Here is an 18,299-nt window from a genome sequence, read left to right as displayed (position 1 = left end):
GTTCGAGAGAAGAATCCTCCGAAGAATTTTTGGCCCCCTGCATGAGGATGGACGATTCCGTAGCCTACACAATGACGAAATCTATGAGCGATACCATGACCGTCCGGTTGTGGATAAAATTCGGCTCAATAGGTTACGGTGGACTGGTCACTTAATCCGTATGGATGAGGATGATCCAGCCCGGAAAGTATATAAGGGCAATATCTATGGTAGAAAAAGAAGACAAGGCAGACCCTGCCTAAGATGGAGCGATGGCGTAGGTCAGGATGCCAGACAGCTTTTAGGGATATCGAATTGGTGGACCTCGGGGCAAAACCGGGATGTCTGGAGTTCCTTATTAAGGCAGGCCTAGACCTGATACCAGTTGTTGCGCCGTTGATAATGATGAGTTATGAATCGTACTAAGCACTTGTAGGATTCATAAGGGGGTGTCTCGGGTTTAAAATATGACCTGACTTCCGTTCATTGACGTCGATTAAGCTTTCTGTTATGTTCTCGCAAATGTTCAGATCCGTGCTGCACAAAATAATTACAACAACAGAAGTTGAATCTAGTGCAGACCGCAACAAGCTTTGGAGCACTACAAAATGAAAACCGATGATTTTCTCCATTCCATTATTACTCGGGATGAAACTTCGGCTGCCAACTATACGCTCGAAACTCGAACTCGATGGCACAAAATGTCATGTGCTGCACCGATATAAATTCCCAGAGGATTCTGAGGCCCAAAGCGGAGTGCGCCAGAGTTGCATCTTGTTCCCGATATTATTTCTTCTTGTTATTGGTGGCGTTCTTCGTGCTGTGTTGTCTAGAGGAGAGTTTTTCAGCGTGAGGAAGCTGTAGCACCATTCAGGTAACCGTAAATGATGGCGCGTAGGTGCGGTTTTACCCCAGAAAGATGTAAATGGCAGCCATATATGTATATATGCTCACAAATGAAGTCTGCCGGTTGCATGGTTCACGAAGCTGCTCTTGCACTTGTTCAGATGGGACATTTTGAAGTAGTACCGCATTCCATGTGTTCATTTCTGAGAAGGTGAACATGGGGAGTGGAGGATTTTCAACGGACGAAAGCGTGACGAACCAGGTAGAGAAATGAGGAAAAGAACTGGTGGATGCCTTTTTCGAGATAAGAATCAAACGATTGATCCCTTGAAAAATAACTTATATGCAAATGTAACCTTGTATTTTTTTCTTCAGCGAAAATTTATGAAACCTACACAAATCAAGTATATTGCTTCATAAACTACACCTCTCTACGTGCCTTGAAAACCATTATTTTCATTTGAAAGTTAATGTACTTTATAGATGGGCTGAAAACATCGTAGGCTAACACACAGATGGCGCTACTAGCATTAAATTCATTTGATTTTTAGTTAACCCAAACATTCACATGTACAAATTTGACCGCTGTCGAAGTTTATGGGATAGAAAAGTTTGAGTGAAGCAATTTTTATTAATTTGAACAACGTGGATAAAAAGGGATTTCATGGGTTTATAAAGCATTGCTTTTTGGCAGTTGAAACAAATGCTTAGCTTGATAAACATTATTACACCGGGAAAATCAACCGTTGAAAAGTGGTTTTCTAAGCTTAAAACCGGTGAAATGAGCACCGAAGACGATGCACGCATTGGACGCCTCAAAGAGACTCTTATCGACGAAAACCCAAAAAAAAAGGCCACAAAATAATGTTGGACAACGGCAGAGGAAAATTGATCGAAAAAGCTGAGGCTCTAAAGCCGTCAAGGAACGTGTAGGTTATATCGTGCATGAATGTATGGGTATGCGACACTTCTGTTCAAAGTGGATACCGTGCGAGCTCACAATCAACTAAAAATAACAACGAGTTGACGATTCTGAGCTGTGTTTGAAGCACCTCCTATATAAAAAAAAAAACTCGAATTTATGCAACGATATGTGACAATGGACGAAACATGACTCCATTACTTCACAGCAGAATCAAAACGATCGTCATCTAAGTAGACTGCGCGTAGTGAGCTGTCTTGTAAGCGTACAAAGACGCAACGGTCAGCTGGCAAGGCGATGCACATAGTGTAATATTCATCGACTATCTATAGAAGGGAAAAACAATCAACAGCGACTAGGAGCATTTGAAGAATGAAATTGCGGAAAATCAGTGCCATTTGAACAAAAAGAAAGTGCTGTCTCATCAAGACAATGAAAATGTTGGCAAAAATGCATGAGTTGGTCTTCGAACTATTTCCGCATCCACCGTATTCTCCAGATCTGACCTTCAGCGACTTTTTCCTGTCGGCAGACTTCAAGAGAATGTTCGCTGGAACGAAATTTAGCACCGTCAAAAAGGTAATCGCTGAAACTGAGGCCTATTTTAAGGCTAAAGTAAAATCGTACTATATAAATTGTATCGGGAAATTCTATGACCGCTATAATCGTTGTATCGCCCTGAAAGGCAACTCTATTGAATAATAAAATCAAATTTTATCAATTGGTGACACTTTTTTCTGTTATGGCCGATTTGGCAGTTGCTGGTTGCCTTAAAGCTACTTTAATTTAGCAATTCATCATAAATAGGCTCATGTTGGAGCAACGTTCACAACTTGAAATTTGTATTGACAAAGATGGTTCAATTGGCATTTTATGCTTCCCATAATAGTCCATCAGAGCAATTCGTGAAACTAGGGATTGCCTTCGCCATTCGTTTACTCTAAACAATAAATTGCATCCCATGAGACTTCGTACAGTAAACACATAAGCGACTAATGATACGCAGCGTAGAGTTGATGATCATCCAATGTGTGAATTCGCTATCGTGTTTAACTGTTTAGCTTCTGTCCATCGATTTTATGGAAAGTTTTGTGTAAAGATCTTGGATTACGTCCTTTCAGCTTATACACGAATTGAAGCCAAACGAGTATCTTTCGGGCTATACATTCATACCTTCTAAGGTTTCCAAGTTGTCTAAGTCTAACTCTTTCGGTTCTCTTTCAGCAGGTGTCAGTTAAGAGGCTGCCTCAAAAACGCGCAGCAGGGTTAACAACATTCGAAATTTATTCGAAATTTATTTCGAATGTTGTTAATTCGACTGACAGATGCCACCATCGTGTTCTTTTAAAAAACAATAATTGAAGTTGACAGTCAGTTCACAACCGTTCACGAGTTTCTAGCGTTTTTCACCAAAACTTGCCGCATTCATTTATGTATAATTTTACAGTTGAATTATAACCAACCTTATCATTTGGAGAAAACAGGAATGTAATTCGAAATACACGGACCTGAAAATCCTTAAATCCAAACTAATTTCGAGCATCAGTAGCGAATATTTGTCAGAAATAATTCAAAGTACTCAAGGCATTCGAATCCGAATCAGACCAGAATCTTTTGATGGGCTTAGATATGATACCGCCATAACTTACCAAAGGAAAACATTTATTTATTTCCTTTAATGTCCAGATGAAACTCGTGTTCATCATTCAACCTTAGGACTGCCACCGGATAAACCCAAATGAACAAAACACTGAATGAATGCATAACAGCCGCATGGGGTTGAAACAGTAGAAAATAGTTCCAAATTATGAAGAAAACGTAATCTAATTAAAAGTAATAAAAGGTTCAGCGCTTAAAGTGTCTTTATTAAATGCATGCCGTTGCTACAACTGAAATCCAATGCAAATCCAATTGTCACAAGGTGAAAGCCAAACCAATAAAATACAATAAATTACGTTCGTAATTCCTGAAATTTATTTGGTAAACGCTAAGAACTCAACACAACCTCACAACTGCAGTAAGCAAAATAAAGTGTTACAATAATAATTTAGTTTTCATTCCTGTGAATGTGTGGTAAGAAAGGTGACAAACAAAAAAGAAGCTCCTTCGCTAGATAGTGAGCGATTTGCATCCACAAGGACCGTTTGAGAGCTGCATTACGAACGCGAAAACTGGTTCGGTACTTTTTTAAGATGCCAGCGGTTTTTCGCTTCTAAATTAATGCAAAGCAACTAAATTCGAACAATGAAAATATGAAATTAGCGCGTGGATGGCAATGAGCTATGGAATCAGTCATTCAGCGATGCAAAATGGGCTCCAAAATGATGGAAATGAAAAAGGCGATGAAACTATGGATCATCTTTTGTTATCCATTCATCTCTAGTGAAATCTATGAAAAACGAAACACCACCTGTTGGACACTTCTCCGTTCGCGAGCAATTCCCTTCGCAAATGTCCTTGTTCAGTAGTTGCTCCTCGTAACTGCACAGAGCCGTCGTGCATTGGTCCCGATCCATTTGCTCGAGCGCTACGCTTGGGAAGCGTTCGCGTAGTCGCCGTCGCTCCTAGGATGAGAAAAGTGTTCGATTTTTGGAAGTAAATTCTAAGAAAATGCAAAACTTACCTCCGCCAGTCGATTCATCTCAAAGTCCTGCAATTGAGTCTGAAATCCTAAATTCGGGTTGGCCACGGCACGACCGGCTCGCACCACCTTCAGTGCTTCCTTCCAGTTCAGATTCGAGCAGGTCATAATGTAAGCAACAGCCACCGTAACTGAGCGCGACATTCCCGCCAGGCAGTGGATTAGAACGTTCCCGTCCCGGAGTCGGGCGGCGTGAATGAAATCGTTACAAACTGAGAAGTATTGCGAGAGGTTCTGGTCGGGCGTGTCAGCAGCCATCACGCACAGATAGTGTTTGTCCTGAAACGAGACGCGAAGAGGAATGTTGTAGGCGCAAGTAGGTCACGATGGCGGTAAAGGCTGAGTGGCTGGAACTTGTTCAAGGATCTACTTACTGGCAACAGACGCCTGGGGCTGTCATGAATCGCAATGATGTGGGTGATGTTGTAACGATCCAGCTGTTGGTGGTCTTTCGAATCGCGATAGTTGCCAACATATAGTCCTGGCAAGACCTTGAATGAGACGAAATAAATCATTTCAGGCGATTAAAGGACGATTCAAATGAAGATTTATAGGACTTGCTTTACACATATTCCAGTTCATGGCTCCTATATCGGAGGAGGTGAAATATTGGAGTTTTGTGACAGGCCCTTGCTTTACTACTTAGAACTGACATCTTCACTAAATGCCATCTAATATCTCGACACCCCCACAACGTCTATAATTTAAGATATTTCGCAAAACTCTGGGAAAATAATAGAAATGACACTAAACCCATACCAAACAGCTGTCATAACAACCAGCAAACTGTTATAATTCGAACAGTTCAATCCACTAATGTCTTATCAGTGAACATTTACAAAATTCCATGGTAAAAAGCTGATTTCCGTATGCTTGAAAGCTTTCATGGCGGGAAATCACCAACTAACCAGAGAAAAACGTTTATTTATGGCAATGAAAAATGTTTTCGACTTTTTCCGAAATAATTCTTAATTTTCCACTTGAAAAAGGTAGCATTTCTCAGATGCGGTTATATAGTGAGTTAAATTTGCTGAATACATGGCGGGTAAGACCTCCAACATAATTGACAAAAGTTCGAATGAATTCAAGGAATTATTGAGAAAAAGTTGAAATTCATTCAAATTCACTATAAAATAATCCGCCTTGATTGGATGATGGAGAAGAATTGCATATTTTGCTAATTTATTCTGGTTTAATTAAGGTAAAAACATCCATTAACTACCCAGGTCCCGGGGATTCCCCGAATTTTTATCGATTTCAGAAATTTACTTCAAAACGTTGTATTTCTTTCGGCACGGATTTCCTCATTTTTCTGAAAACGGAAACAATTTGTCGGCAAATTTAAACGAAGCATTTACAGGAGAGATAATTGATTGGAACGGCAACATTTTGTTAATTGTATATCAGGAAAGGTCTGCAGTTTTAGCCTATAATGTAAGGTAAAGACCATCCTTATTTGGACGCAGTCGACCTAAAGGGTAGTCCCAAAAACTTAAAAAGTTGGCAAAATTGACTGTGAAGGGCCACTAGTAGTTAGGAGAGGGTGGACCACAATGAATCAATCGGCGCAGGGAGCGAACCGAAAGGTCGAATGCAACGAGATTAACCCCATACAAAACCCGCAATCGAGCCCTTTCCACTAACTAAATGCATGACAGACTGGACGAGGTGAAGCGCGGTGTGGTGAAACTAAAATTTTTATCAAACGGATTTTCAGGTTCAGGTGATCAAGTCAGGGTAATAACCTCAGGCGAGCGCAATGCTGACCACATTGCCTCCTATAGGGTACTGTAACTCTCTAGTGTACCGATAAGGTCTTGAATGAAGTGCTCTAACATACTTCAAGGCCCTGATCCAATTGGATTATTGTGTCAGCTACGGTGGCACCAGCGGCTCTGTCTGCTCCAAGAGCTTCGACGAACTTCCCGATGTTCACCCTCGTGACATTCCACAGGCAGGGGGAACGTCGGGTTGGTGAACGCCGACAAGTAGCGTCAACCGCTTCGAAAGCGATGTGCTGGTGATCACTTGCCGAGAAGTCGTCCAGGACTCACTACCCGTCCACCGATGACGCCAGTGACGTAGTGTTTACAACAAGGGCTCGGTTCTCGCTGCCATTTCCAGAATACGTTTCCCTCTCAAGTCTGGCTGCGGAATGCCCTATTCAAGGACCCTAGCAGGCGTCCTCCAGAGCAAGCCGGCGCCTAAAGTCCGGCATCTTTTCATTCGGCGTCAGGTAAACGCTAAAAAATGTTATCGCTAAACACCTAATCCAGACAAACCCATTCCCTCAGTCTTGGGCAAAAACACGAAATCGAACGTCGTCTCGAACCCAGATGGCAACGGTACCGAATAAGTCGAGATGCCATGAAGTTGGGTCGCTGTTTCGGTATTGCTCGCTAATTATCACTAGATCAGCATTTACCTCCGCAGCGAACTGCGCTAGCAACTGGTGAACACTCTGGTGCACGTTAATTTGGAAAATGCGGATCATGACTTTCACACCCTAGCCCTTTTCAGTTCCGCCCTAAAGATTGGACACCGTCCCGAGCCGGTAGTGTGTGCGACGCTCTCACTAGACGCGCCACGATCCCTGAAGAGAACGCAACTTTCGTTTTCATTGCAGGTCTTCGATCTTCGGTCGCATCTCTAGCATGCTGCACTCCTGCCCGGTTCCTTGCAAGTTGCTAACATGTGTCCATAGTCCAGACACCTGTAGCACTTGGTGGGGATTATCCGCGTTCGTACCCTGCATACTATCCATCCAATTTTGGTTTTCCCGCTGCTAAGGAGTTTCGTCGCATATTGCTCGGGGACTTCCACCACGACGAGCTTTTGGCCTCGAGCATTTTCAAAAGCAATACCTATCGGGGCTTTGGTTACTTCTGGGCATTCACGCATGATGGCCTCCTCTACTTCGACCTTTTCTGTGAGGCAGTCAAGATTTTGCATTCCTAGAGAGCACATAGACTCTAAGCTAGAAACAAGAGCCTTCTCCTCCAATAACTCCTTGACCGCTTCACAGAACGTACTCTTGCAGGTCATCTTCGGGCCCAGCTCGACGAGGACTCCGTCACGCTTTGTTTTTCGTATAGAAAACACCTCTGCTCCGTTATCTTCGGGTTTCATCCTGTAGGGGATTTCACCAAGGACTTCCGCAAATGTCTTGCTTCCATCGGCTCTTCGTTTCCTCGTTTTTTCTGATACTGGCTTTTGGTGTGTGGCCTCCTTGTCTTTGAACCGACGGGTCTTTGGCGTCACCTTCTTTTTTTGAGCCCTGGAGACAATTATGATAGAGTCTCCTTCAGACACGTCGTTTTCGATTTGCTTTTTCTCTAGTTTCGCGTAGATTATCAGCGGGGAATGCGGTTGTTTTTGCTTTCTAATTGGCTTCTGATGCTCTTCATGTTCACCTGTAGAAGGAGATGCGGTCAAATAGTTCCTCCAGTTCCATCAATTGCCGACCGCATACGCTTCACCACTGCCGCGCATTTTCTGATAAGCCTTTCCTCTTCAACTCTAACTAGGACGGTCGACTGCAATTCTGTTCGATTCCTGTCCAAATCCACCCGCTCAGGAGTAGCGATTCAGGGGCAATATAGGGTATTGGAGTTGCCGTCCACGGACGGTCAGTCGTGCCACTTGATATAGCTTCCTCTTTATTTGAGTGTCTCTGTGTCACATCGGGTATCTCACCTCTCGCTGCGTCTTTCGCTGATCGCCGCGGTGAGCGACGCATTTTTGTGCTGTGTCCAAAAGCACTCAGCTCTTCCTACTTCCTTGGTATCTTGTCGATTTTTTTTTTTTGGTGTAGATTTATTCTCCATGGAAAATTCACCAGCGCATCGTATGCAAGTGAGCGGACCGCAATAGTCAAGAATGGGTGTACCCTCGCCGGAACAGCCCCTACCCCAGCCCCAGCTCCCTGAGGCCTGACCCGCGCTTAGCTGATCCCGGAATTCACGGCCGACGTCCAGGGTCCTGGTGGGGCTGGCTCCTGATAATGTCAGAATTATCACCTTGGCAGAGCTAGGCTCACATCATCATCATCATCAACGGCGCAACAACCGGTATCCGGTCTGGGCCTGCCTTAATAAGGAACTCCAGACATCCTGGTTTTGCGCCGAGGTCCACCAATTCGATATCCCTAAAAGCTGTCTGGTGTCCTAACCTACGCCATCGCTCGATCTCAGGCAGAGTCTGCCTCGTCTTCTTTTTCTACCATAGATATTGCCCTTATAGTCTATCCGGGCTAGATCATCCTCATACATACGGATTAAGTGACCCGCCCACCGTAACCTATTGAGCCGGATTTTATCCGGACGGTCATGGTATCGCTCATAGATTTCGTCATTATGTAGAGTACGGAATCGTCCATCTTCTTGTAGGGGGCCAACAATTCTTCGGAGGATTCTTCTTTCGAACGCGGCCAAGAGTTCGCAATTCTTTTTTCTAAGAACCCAAGTTTCCGAGGAGTACATGAGGACTGGCAAGATCATAGTCTTGTACTGTAAGACCTTTGACCCTATGGTGACACGATTCGAGCGGAACAGTTTTGTAAACTAAAATAGGCTCTGTTGGCTGACAACAACCGTGTGCGGATTTCCTCATCGTAGCTGTTATCGGTTGTGATTTTCGACCCTAAATAGGAGAAATTATCAATGGTCTCAAAGTTATATTCTGCTATCTTTATTCTTCCTGTTTGAGCAAGTAATCAGTTGCTGGTTTAAGCCGTATGTCGCAGCCACGCTCTCCCAGTTTGCCTTGTTGCTCCAACGTGTTTCAAACATCTTATCGAAGTGAAACCTCGTTGTCATGTTGTCCCTCGGTATCAGTAATTCGGGATACCGCCTAGAGAGAATATCAATCTCCCCCGATTTAGGCAGCTCCCTGCCTCACTCATACTACCGCCCATCCTGAATATAGCCCTCCTTGCCTGCATCTGTATGTGCAGATGGAGAGGGGTTAATCCCAGAAGGACCTCCAGGGATGCCTTTGGGCATGTCCTCATTGCCCCACTGATACACACGCAAGCCAGCCTTTGGAGCTTATGTAATTCCCTGGCTTGTGTGCTGAGTTCGGTTCTTTCTGCCCAGATTACCGCTCCATAGATTTATTTTTGGCTTTACTATTGCAGTATATATCCAAAGTAGTGTCTTCGGGCTGCAACCCTATTTTTTTCTGCTATGGATCTGAAAGTCATCAGAGCCCTCGTGGCTTTCCGACAAGTGTTTCCGACATGTGTCTTCCAGAGTAATTTTTGGTCTAGCGTGATTCCCAAGTATTTGACCTCTGTTTCTCGTTTCACCTCCATATCATGTAATGTTATGGCTTTCAGGTGATCCAGCTTACGCCTCCTAGTGAATGGTACTATGGTGGTTTTGGTTGGGTCTGCACCAGGCACTAGTAACTCTTAGTCCAGTTTGGATTCTATCACATAGGGTATCTTCATATTTGCTCCTACAGATTAAAATAATGTGGTCCACGTAACCCTGGACTTGTATTCCAGTATTTGTTAACACGTCCAGGAGTTCATCCACTACCATACTCCACATCAGCGGCGATAGTACCCCACCCTGTGGACAGCCTTGAGTGGTGTTCATGACAATAGAATTTGTACCTGTCGGTACCTCTATTTGCCTGCTTTCTAGCATTTTGCCCATCCAGAATGCCAGGGTGTTTCCCACTCCCTTGCGGCTCAGGGCATCTTGTATCTCTGTGTGCGATGTGTTGTCGAATGCTCCTTCGATATCCAAAAACGCGCACAGTGCAATTTCTTTTGTTTCTATGGCGTCCCGTAGTACCTCTGTCAGCTGATACAGAGCAGTTTCAGTTGACCGTTCTGCCCGGTGAGCGTACTGACAGTGGAGAATTACGAGGATTACGCTTTAGAACGTTATATAGTTCTCTATGACCTTCTCCACCGTTTTGAGTACGAACAATTCTAGGCAAATTGGTCTGAAATATTTAGGATGAAAGGGATCCTTTTTACCCGCTTTCGGAATAAAGACCGCTTTTACCCGTCTCCATGCCTTTGGTATGTATCCCAGTGCTATGCTTCCCTTTATCACCCTCAGAAGAGACTCTAAGATAATTCCTAGGCCTTTCTGGATTAGTGCTGGGAAAATGCCATCTACTCCGGAAGATTTTCAGTGGTTTAAAGGTTCCCACCTCTTTTGCTAGTTTCCAGTTCTTGTTTCTTCCCCTTTTATTCGTTTGTTGGGGTGTCAGGCAGAATGTTGTCGCCTGCCACCGTGGGGTAGGACCCCGGGAAATGGGTTCTGAGAAGCAGGTGTACCCTGTCTTCCTCATTCTCGGTAAATGTCCCATCTCCCTTCTTCAAACAGACAGAGGATATTCCCCCGTTTTTGGCTACAGCCTGGTGGCTTCTGTGGTCTGTTCGATCCCTTCACAGAATTCCTTGAAGCTGTTCCGTTTCACTTCCCTGATCGCGTTGATATACGCAGTCAGTGCATTTTTGTACCTCTGCCAGTCCGCGGTTCGTTTTGCCCGGTTGAAGAGTTTTCGTGCCTCTGTTCTCATTCTGGCCAGGTTCTTGTTCCACCATGGTACATCCCTGACATAACTGTCTTACCCGGACAGCTAGCCTCATAAGCGTCCGTGAAAACTGTGTTGAGGTTTTCCACCATTGTTTCTAGTTCCAGTTCGCCCCTGATGTCCCCGCCCCCTTGAAGGTGGGCAATGTTGTTGCTTAAGTGCGTTCTCTTGTGATCAGACATAGAGGGTTCATCCGACACCCTACAATTAGGGGGGGATGACAGTAGATAGGTCACACATTAGGAAGGGGCCACAATTGCATTGCTGGCTACGCTATGCAGTGGAATACACTTTCCCAAGATGGCCGCCTCAAGAAAACTTGGCTTAGAACAATAGAGAAGAAGAGCGGGCATCCGTATATGTATGTATGTGTTTTTGACGCATTTAGTAGTACATGGCAATGATATAATGTGTAGCTGTGTGTGTGTGTTAGCTTACCTTGTTCATTCCATTTCCCATGTTGCTTCATTTATAATTAATTTTCTACGAAAGTGTAGCAGGTAAACAATATCTTCTCCTGAAAAGAAAAAAAGGAAAAAGAAATTGAAATACGATTCCATCGGAAATAAAAAAAACTATTTTAAAAATATTTTTAAAAATTTGGTTTATATATCTAGTAAAGCCCAGCAAAGTTTGCAAGGCAAAGCTAAGTTCCATTGGTGTTCCAATTCAACCCACGGTCTAATCTGTAACAAGGTTAGCTTACCCTTCATTCATCATTAAGCCGATGTTGCAACGCCCTACTATTTGGCTTCTTTGACTCTGTCTCTCTTTCGAGTTTTAAGAGTAGAATAAGCTGCTTATTTGCTCGTCTCTCTGAAGTGATCAGAGAGCTTCGGGCCTCAAACGTGGTATTGCGGTTTAAGGCGAGTGCCGTGCTCCAAAATTCGGAAGAGATTTAGGTAGGTCTAGCATCCACCAGTATCAATAAAGTGAGCTATGCAAATCAATATAGACTGCTACCGTTGTGCTTGTCTCAGCAGGGGCCTGCTTGAGGTCACAAAATCAATCCGTGTTTTAAGAAGACCGCGAGATTAAGTCAATTCGACTGGTGCTCACGTTAAATCAACAAGGACGTAACTGTACAAGATGAGAAAACTTCTATTGACGAAGATCTATATTATTTTAAAGTCCTTTATAAAAGCTCGGTCGTTGAAATATAAAAGGGTAATAAAAATCATCCTCTCAAAGAAAGTTACCTCCAAGGACGAGTACTGAATTTGATGTTCATATGTTTCCGATTCGACGATAATGGGCTTGTATCTAATTTTGCAGATGACATGATGGACTTTAGTTCGCACAACAAACCTGAAATTGTATTCAGATCTTTGGAATTTTAATCGGGAGAAGGTTGACCAATAGGTAACGACTTTGACAATTCACGATTCCTTTACTTTGAATCGGAAAACGAGCCCAACGATTTCATTAAATGGCGTTGATTTTTGGAACAAAAGAATAATATTAGATACCTTGGCCGCCACTCTGAAAAAGATACATCGAAGTAAAAGAACGAAAGCGAAGTTAAAAGTAAATATGATAGTATCTACTAGCCAATCGACCGAAATTCTGGATAAGCTATAATACAAACCGTTAGTTAAACCTACTTGGATCTACGGAATTCAGATATGTTCTAATATAAAATTGATTCAGCCAGGCCTGACGAGAGGGTGTGAAAAGGGTGGGAGTTTTTTTTAGGGGCCCGAAATAGAAAACTCAATGAAAAAAGGAATAATGAGGAAGCCCGCATTAATTTCACCGGAGCCCCGTTTTTCGCATAATTTCGCCTATGGAAATAGACGACTTTTATTGCCGCTGCGAAAGCGAATAAACGTGAGGTGCTTGAGCTGCGGCCCCATGGCAAATTTCGGAGGATATTGATAAATTTATTTATCTTAGTAGCCTTGTTTCTTCCTACGTTAGTTCCGAGCTTAATATCAACCGGCGTATTAGCAGTGCTAGCTAGGTCCTCGTTGTATTGATCAAAATTGCGAAATGTAGATATTTCAACACCAATATCAAGTTGAGGTTGTTCCGAGCCACCTGTCCCTCCTTTCCGTCACGCTGCTCCCAGGACAGAGGTGAGGTAGCGTCTGATAAGTTGCCTCTGCCCTGGATGAAACTGTCAGTCAACTTTTTTGAGAAACTTGGGTGTTTAACCTAAAAAAGCGGAGCCTGTGGACCACAAAACAGGAAGTGAATTGCTTCCCAAGTGGTCCGGTCCGTCATCGAGTGGATGCAGAGCTCAACAGTTTGGGGGTATGACACGCCTGGACTGGTCAAACTCTGTGAAGGTTGAGTCACTGTTTGCTTGACTGAACATTTCTCACTTGCCTTCCTAGTTTTGGCAGCCCCGTTTGGTTACCACCTCTTTACAAGCTGGACACCCACGGTAGATTGTAGGGTGCCCAGTTTGACCGCAGTTGCAGCAGTGCGGAACTTCTGTCGTGGGTGTTGAGCATTCCCCACGTGGATGGTTCTTTGCGTAGAGAAGGTGCTTGGCATTTTGCCCGAAACGCACACTAAATTTTTACAATTTACATACTAGATTTTCTGGCAGTGTATCCATCGTCATTTCGGATCAAGTGAACCGCCTACCGCAGTTCCCTTGACTGCTCTGTTTCTTCTTAGTTGACTTCATAAAACAATTTTCGCTGCCACAATGCTGAGTTTAATTTTATCGCCTTACAGTGGTTATCCTTTACTGAGAAAATTCAGAAGTTACACACGCAATTGATAAAGGCTGAATTTTCAACCCCATCCCTGCAGCTTAAATTTTCAAATCTATCCGATGACGCAGGGTGTGGCTTTTATCGTGTCATAATGACAGGATTTAACTTGCCCCATCCCGCAGGGAAAAAGTAGGATATGAGGAGAGAAATGGGAAGTCCTCTCTCTTAAGTCACATTTGAAAAATTAGGCGGTCACAACTTTACCCTTCTCTCTTAAACCAAATTCAAAAATCACGGCCCTTCCGCAAAATGTCATGGTTGCTTGATATGAGTAGTATTTTGATATCATCGTGGTGAAGTTTGATATGCCAACCCCTTCCTTGGAGAGGGAGGGTGTGTAGGAGAAGGGAGAATAATTTTCTAATATCCTCATCATCGCGCAACAACCGGCATCCGGTCTAGACGTGCCCTAGTAAGGAACCTTAGGCATCCCAGTTTTGCGGCTAGGTCTAGCAATTTAATACCCCTAAAAGCCGCCTGTCGTCGTGGCCTAGGCCATCGCTTCATCTCAGCCATCCCTTGTTTTAGATCCTATGGAAGCGTAGCTTTTGAGGTCTCTACCCTTCTCTGGCATGTTCCGGCCATACATTTTATGTGAGTTCGGTCAGAGTTAGAGTGGAATAGGGAGAAAGAATAAGGGAATAATGATATAAGAGGGACTGAAGTGCCCAAAGAGGACTTCGCGTGTCGACGGGACATTTCATTGGCGCTGAAATAATGCGTGTGATTCTTTACGTTCAATTGCGCCACTATCTTTCGGTTTTTGCAATAGCTCTGATCTTTTAAGTCGCTTGGCCAACTTGATGCCCAACGTGGGATCAAACATTTGGTAGGATCTAATTAAACCAGTTGAACATAGGCTATTTGGGCTTATAACTTCGTTTTGGTGAGGGACAGAGATATTATAGATAAGGTTTTCTACCTTGTTCTTAACAAGGCTCTGCGTGTACGTGTACTCCTTAAACAATTTAAAACCCTATCTTTCTGAGTAGTGCTTTGCACAAAACCTGTACTCGGTAGTAGATAACATTGGCAGACATTTATTTAGCAGGCAGTGTTTCCTACGCTTTCCAGAATCTGTAACAATATCCCCCGGTTACTTCTCACGTTTCGTCCTCGCTTGGATGCATGCTACTACATTTGGTAACATTGGCACAGCGGCGACTGCACGAGGAACTGGTCAGGCTTAATTTAAACTCACACCTGATATTTCTCTTGCAACATTATCTGCCCTTCTGAAGTTACCAGCTCGTCCCTGAAGTTTATTGTTAACAGACCCGATAGTACATAGGTGTGAATTATAAGACGATCCTAAAACAGAAGTGGAAGTTCCAGGGTTGTTAGACCATCATCATCAACGGCGCAACAATCGGTATACGGTCTAGGCCTGCCTCAATAAGGAGCGTCAGACATCTCGGTTTTGCGCCGAGGTCCACCAATTTGATATCCCTAAAAGCGTGTGTGGTGTCCTGACCTACGCCATCGTTCCATCTTAGGCAGGGTCTGCCTCGTTTTCCTGTTTTTGCCCTAGATAATGCCCTTATAGACTTTTCGGGCTGGATCATCCTCATCCATACGGATTAAGTGACCCCTCCCCCTCCCCCCTGTTGAACTGGTACCATATATTTTGTCTTCATTGATGTGCAGCCCAAAATCTCGCGGCACCTGCTTGATCTGGATGAAGGCAGTTTGCACATCTCGGGTTGTTTTTCCCATGATGTCGATATCGTCGACAAAGGCCAGTAGTTAGGTGGACTTAAAGAGGATTGTCCCCCTCATATTTACCTCAGCATTACGGATCACTTTCTCCAGGTCAGGTTAAAGAGGACGCGTGATAGGGAATCCCCTTGTCTCAGACCGTTGTTGATGTCGAATGGTCTTGAAAGTGATCCTGCTGCTGTTATCTGGCCTCGCACATTGGTCAAAGTTAGGTTAGCCAGTCTTATAAATTTCGTTGGGATACCGAATTCTTTCATAGATGTGTACAGTTTTACCCTGGTTATGCTATCAGAGGCGGCCTTAAAGTCGATGAAAAGATGGTGCAACTGATGCCCAGAATCCAACAGTTTTTCCATCGCTTACCGCAGAGAGGAAATCTGATCTGGTGCTGATTTGTCTAGAGTGATGCCTCTTTAGTATGGGCCGATGATGTTCTGGGCGTATGGGGATATCCGACCTATCAAGATAACGGGTCTTATAGATGATACTCAGCATCGTGATACCTCTGCGTTAAATTCCCCCTTTTGATGTGTGGGACACACCTTGAGCATAAATTGATGAACCACTTCTGCTGCTTGGCACCTTCATCCCTGTACAGGGAGTGCACGTGTCATGATAAAATGCGCTAATCGTTATTCCGTTGTCGTTGCCGGGCTCACATTGTCTTGTCAGTCCAATCTGACGCTCCTTTTGTGGCTTCGTAACAAGTTGTTTTCCGTGTAGGGTTGTCAGCCCTACCCAATCTCCAACCTGGAGGACTAGTTGATACAATTTGTCTTGTTTTTAGGCACGGAAGGCTAGCCTTCATCTTTCCCAGTTCCCAGCGGTTACCACTTGGAGGTAGAGATAGGGTTTAGCAGTAGAGCTGTTTGTGCTGGTTCAGCAGGCGTTTCTCAGGTTTTATGTTCCATCGTGGGTACCAATCCACTTTCGCCCTGGGACCTATACTACCCTTTGACCTTGCTAGTTGCCGAAGGTTTAAATGCCTACCCAATGTAAGATTAGATTAAGTTAGCTGTGGAAGTGTATGTTCGGTTGAGTAGTTCTAAAATGAGAAATTATTATTATTAATGAGAATTTTATTTGACCTTCCAAATATTTTTCATTTTCGTCGGTATCTTAATTATTTTTCACAACAGCTCAAACACCGACCATTTAGATATAAAACCTTCATTATATCCCTTCTTTTAGGTCCTTTTATGATTCACTGATTTACTCATGCTTCAGGACGTTGAATACTATGCATTGTTCTCACTAAACGCCTATGATTGTAAAATGGCAAACAATCCCCCTTCCATTGTATAATTTCAAATTTTTTCTGTTGTTCCAGTCTTTAAAAAATGCATTCGTCCTTGAGAGATTCCTCAGCTATTCATGACATGAACAATCCATTCTGAGATGAATGCAAAAGTGCACAGTGTCCTTGAATATCACCGAAATATTACAAATTGACATCACGTTCAGCTCCCACGGATATGGATATTCATAAGTCATCTTTTCCCTGAAGCAAAGTGACAGGAGGTGAGCTTCCTCCAGGCATGTAAATACAGAGCATGCCAAAAGTCCTTTTTCACTAACCCCAAAATTTACTTCAAATAAATAACGCTGTTGACCTGAGATAACGATGATGATGTAGACAGACATATCGACATGTCCACGTAAACATATGAATACGTAGGAATAGGCCACCTTGTATGCATATATATATATCCTTACGGTTAACCAAATAATCCTCAATTTTTCCATTCTTCGGGTTTTTTCATATTGATGAAATTTAAGCCTTCCTCTGAAACCTTTTCGAGGCTTTATGCGGGCCAACGGGAAGGCAATATAAAAACATCCTTCCAAAAGAGGATTTCTATAAGGAAGAGAATATATTCGGCAGACCGTAAAGGATATAAAATAACATTGGACAACAAAATGGAATTTATCCTGTCGGGTTGATTCCATTGCGAACGAAGGAAAAAGCAAATCCAGGACAAAAATAAGTTGATGAAGAAGGAGCAGCTGAAAGAGAATCGACATGTCCTTTGAGAATAATTTTGTGCGAAATTTCTGAGAGGCTTATAATTCTGATGGACTGATGTGTATCTGGTTGCCAGTTCCAGCCCGTTGCAAGTAGGGGTGGCTTGGGGTGGGGGAGGACATTGAAATGCTGTGAAAATTTTATGATTCGTAAAGGTCATTCAGTTTGCATTTGTTATTTTGTAAGCATCCTGGCCGGGCATGTTGTGTAATTCAGTGCTCGGTTTGTTAGCTTTAGATTGTTGTTTGAATAATGCTGGATTGTTGTTTTTGCATCCTGATTTGAGCTGGATTTGTTCAATGAGGAAGATGAGTTGAAAGTTTGTCATGAATCCTTTCAAACAACTATGTTGGGAGTCATAATCCCACACTAGCCCTTAAGATTCACTTTAATTCCTACAACCGAAGTTTCCCATTAGGAACCAATTTCTAATGTGGGGGTATAGTATTCGTAGATATATATCTGACTCACCTTCCTCAACCAGACATTTCTCCCCCCACAAAGCCCTGATATCTTGCTATTGTCATCGACCCAGTTTCCGCAGGACCATGTGAAAACTTTCCCTACGATAGTTTGCCTTAGTATTTCCCGTCCTAGACGACAATCTCGATTATTTCACTTCATTAACCCGAAAAGATACTGTGGACAGTTTTTCGTCCCTTCCTCAGAAAAATCCTTGCCACATCAACAATATTTGAAGGAGACCAAATGGTCCAATGAAACAGGACCCATAACTTATCGAGTTAAATTTCATGTGCTGACTTTAGGTAGCTCCCACAAAACGAATCCCTCGTGGAGCCAAAGAAAACATAATTTCCACCCAATGTAGCAAAAGCCACGAAGGACTCCATTCTAACGTAAAAGCCTAAACATGTTTCT

At 43.3% G+C, this 18,299-nt stretch overlaps 1 protein-coding gene across 8 annotated transcripts in view; it reads right to left on the bottom strand.

Annotated features, from left to right (window-relative positions):
* LOC119648041 (dual specificity protein phosphatase 15) overlaps positions 1–18,299 on the bottom strand; it is a 77,511-nt gene that overhangs the window by 19,895 nt on the left and 39,317 nt on the right. For 5 of the 8 annotated variants that reach the window (XM_038049470.1, XM_038049476.1, XM_038049472.1 and 2 more), the window contains 4 exons: positions 11,385–11,463; positions 4,763–4,879; positions 4,371–4,667; positions 4,158–4,311 (listed from right to left, as the gene is read on the bottom strand). In XM_038049470.1, the coding sequence (XP_037905398.1) occupies positions 4,158–4,311; positions 4,371–4,667; positions 4,763–4,879; positions 11,385–11,405 (589 nt within the window). In that variant the 5' untranslated portion in view covers positions 11,406–11,463. Of the gene's footprint in view, positions 1–4,157; positions 4,312–4,370; positions 4,668–4,762; positions 4,880–4,949; positions 5,158–11,384; positions 11,464–18,299 lie in introns of those variants that run through there. The other 3 variants (XR_005249004.1, XM_038049469.1, XM_038049475.1) reach the window with 2 other exon arrangements.

The sequence above is a fragment of the Hermetia illucens genome, chromosome 2 (genome assembly GCF_905115235.1).
Source record: "Hermetia illucens chromosome 2, iHerIll2.2.curated.20191125, whole genome shotgun sequence".
Classification (NCBI taxonomy): domain Eukaryota; kingdom Metazoa; phylum Arthropoda; class Insecta; order Diptera; family Stratiomyidae; genus Hermetia; species Hermetia illucens.
Note: the sequence above shows the minus strand (reverse complement) of the source record. Positions and strands in the feature narration are given on the sequence as shown.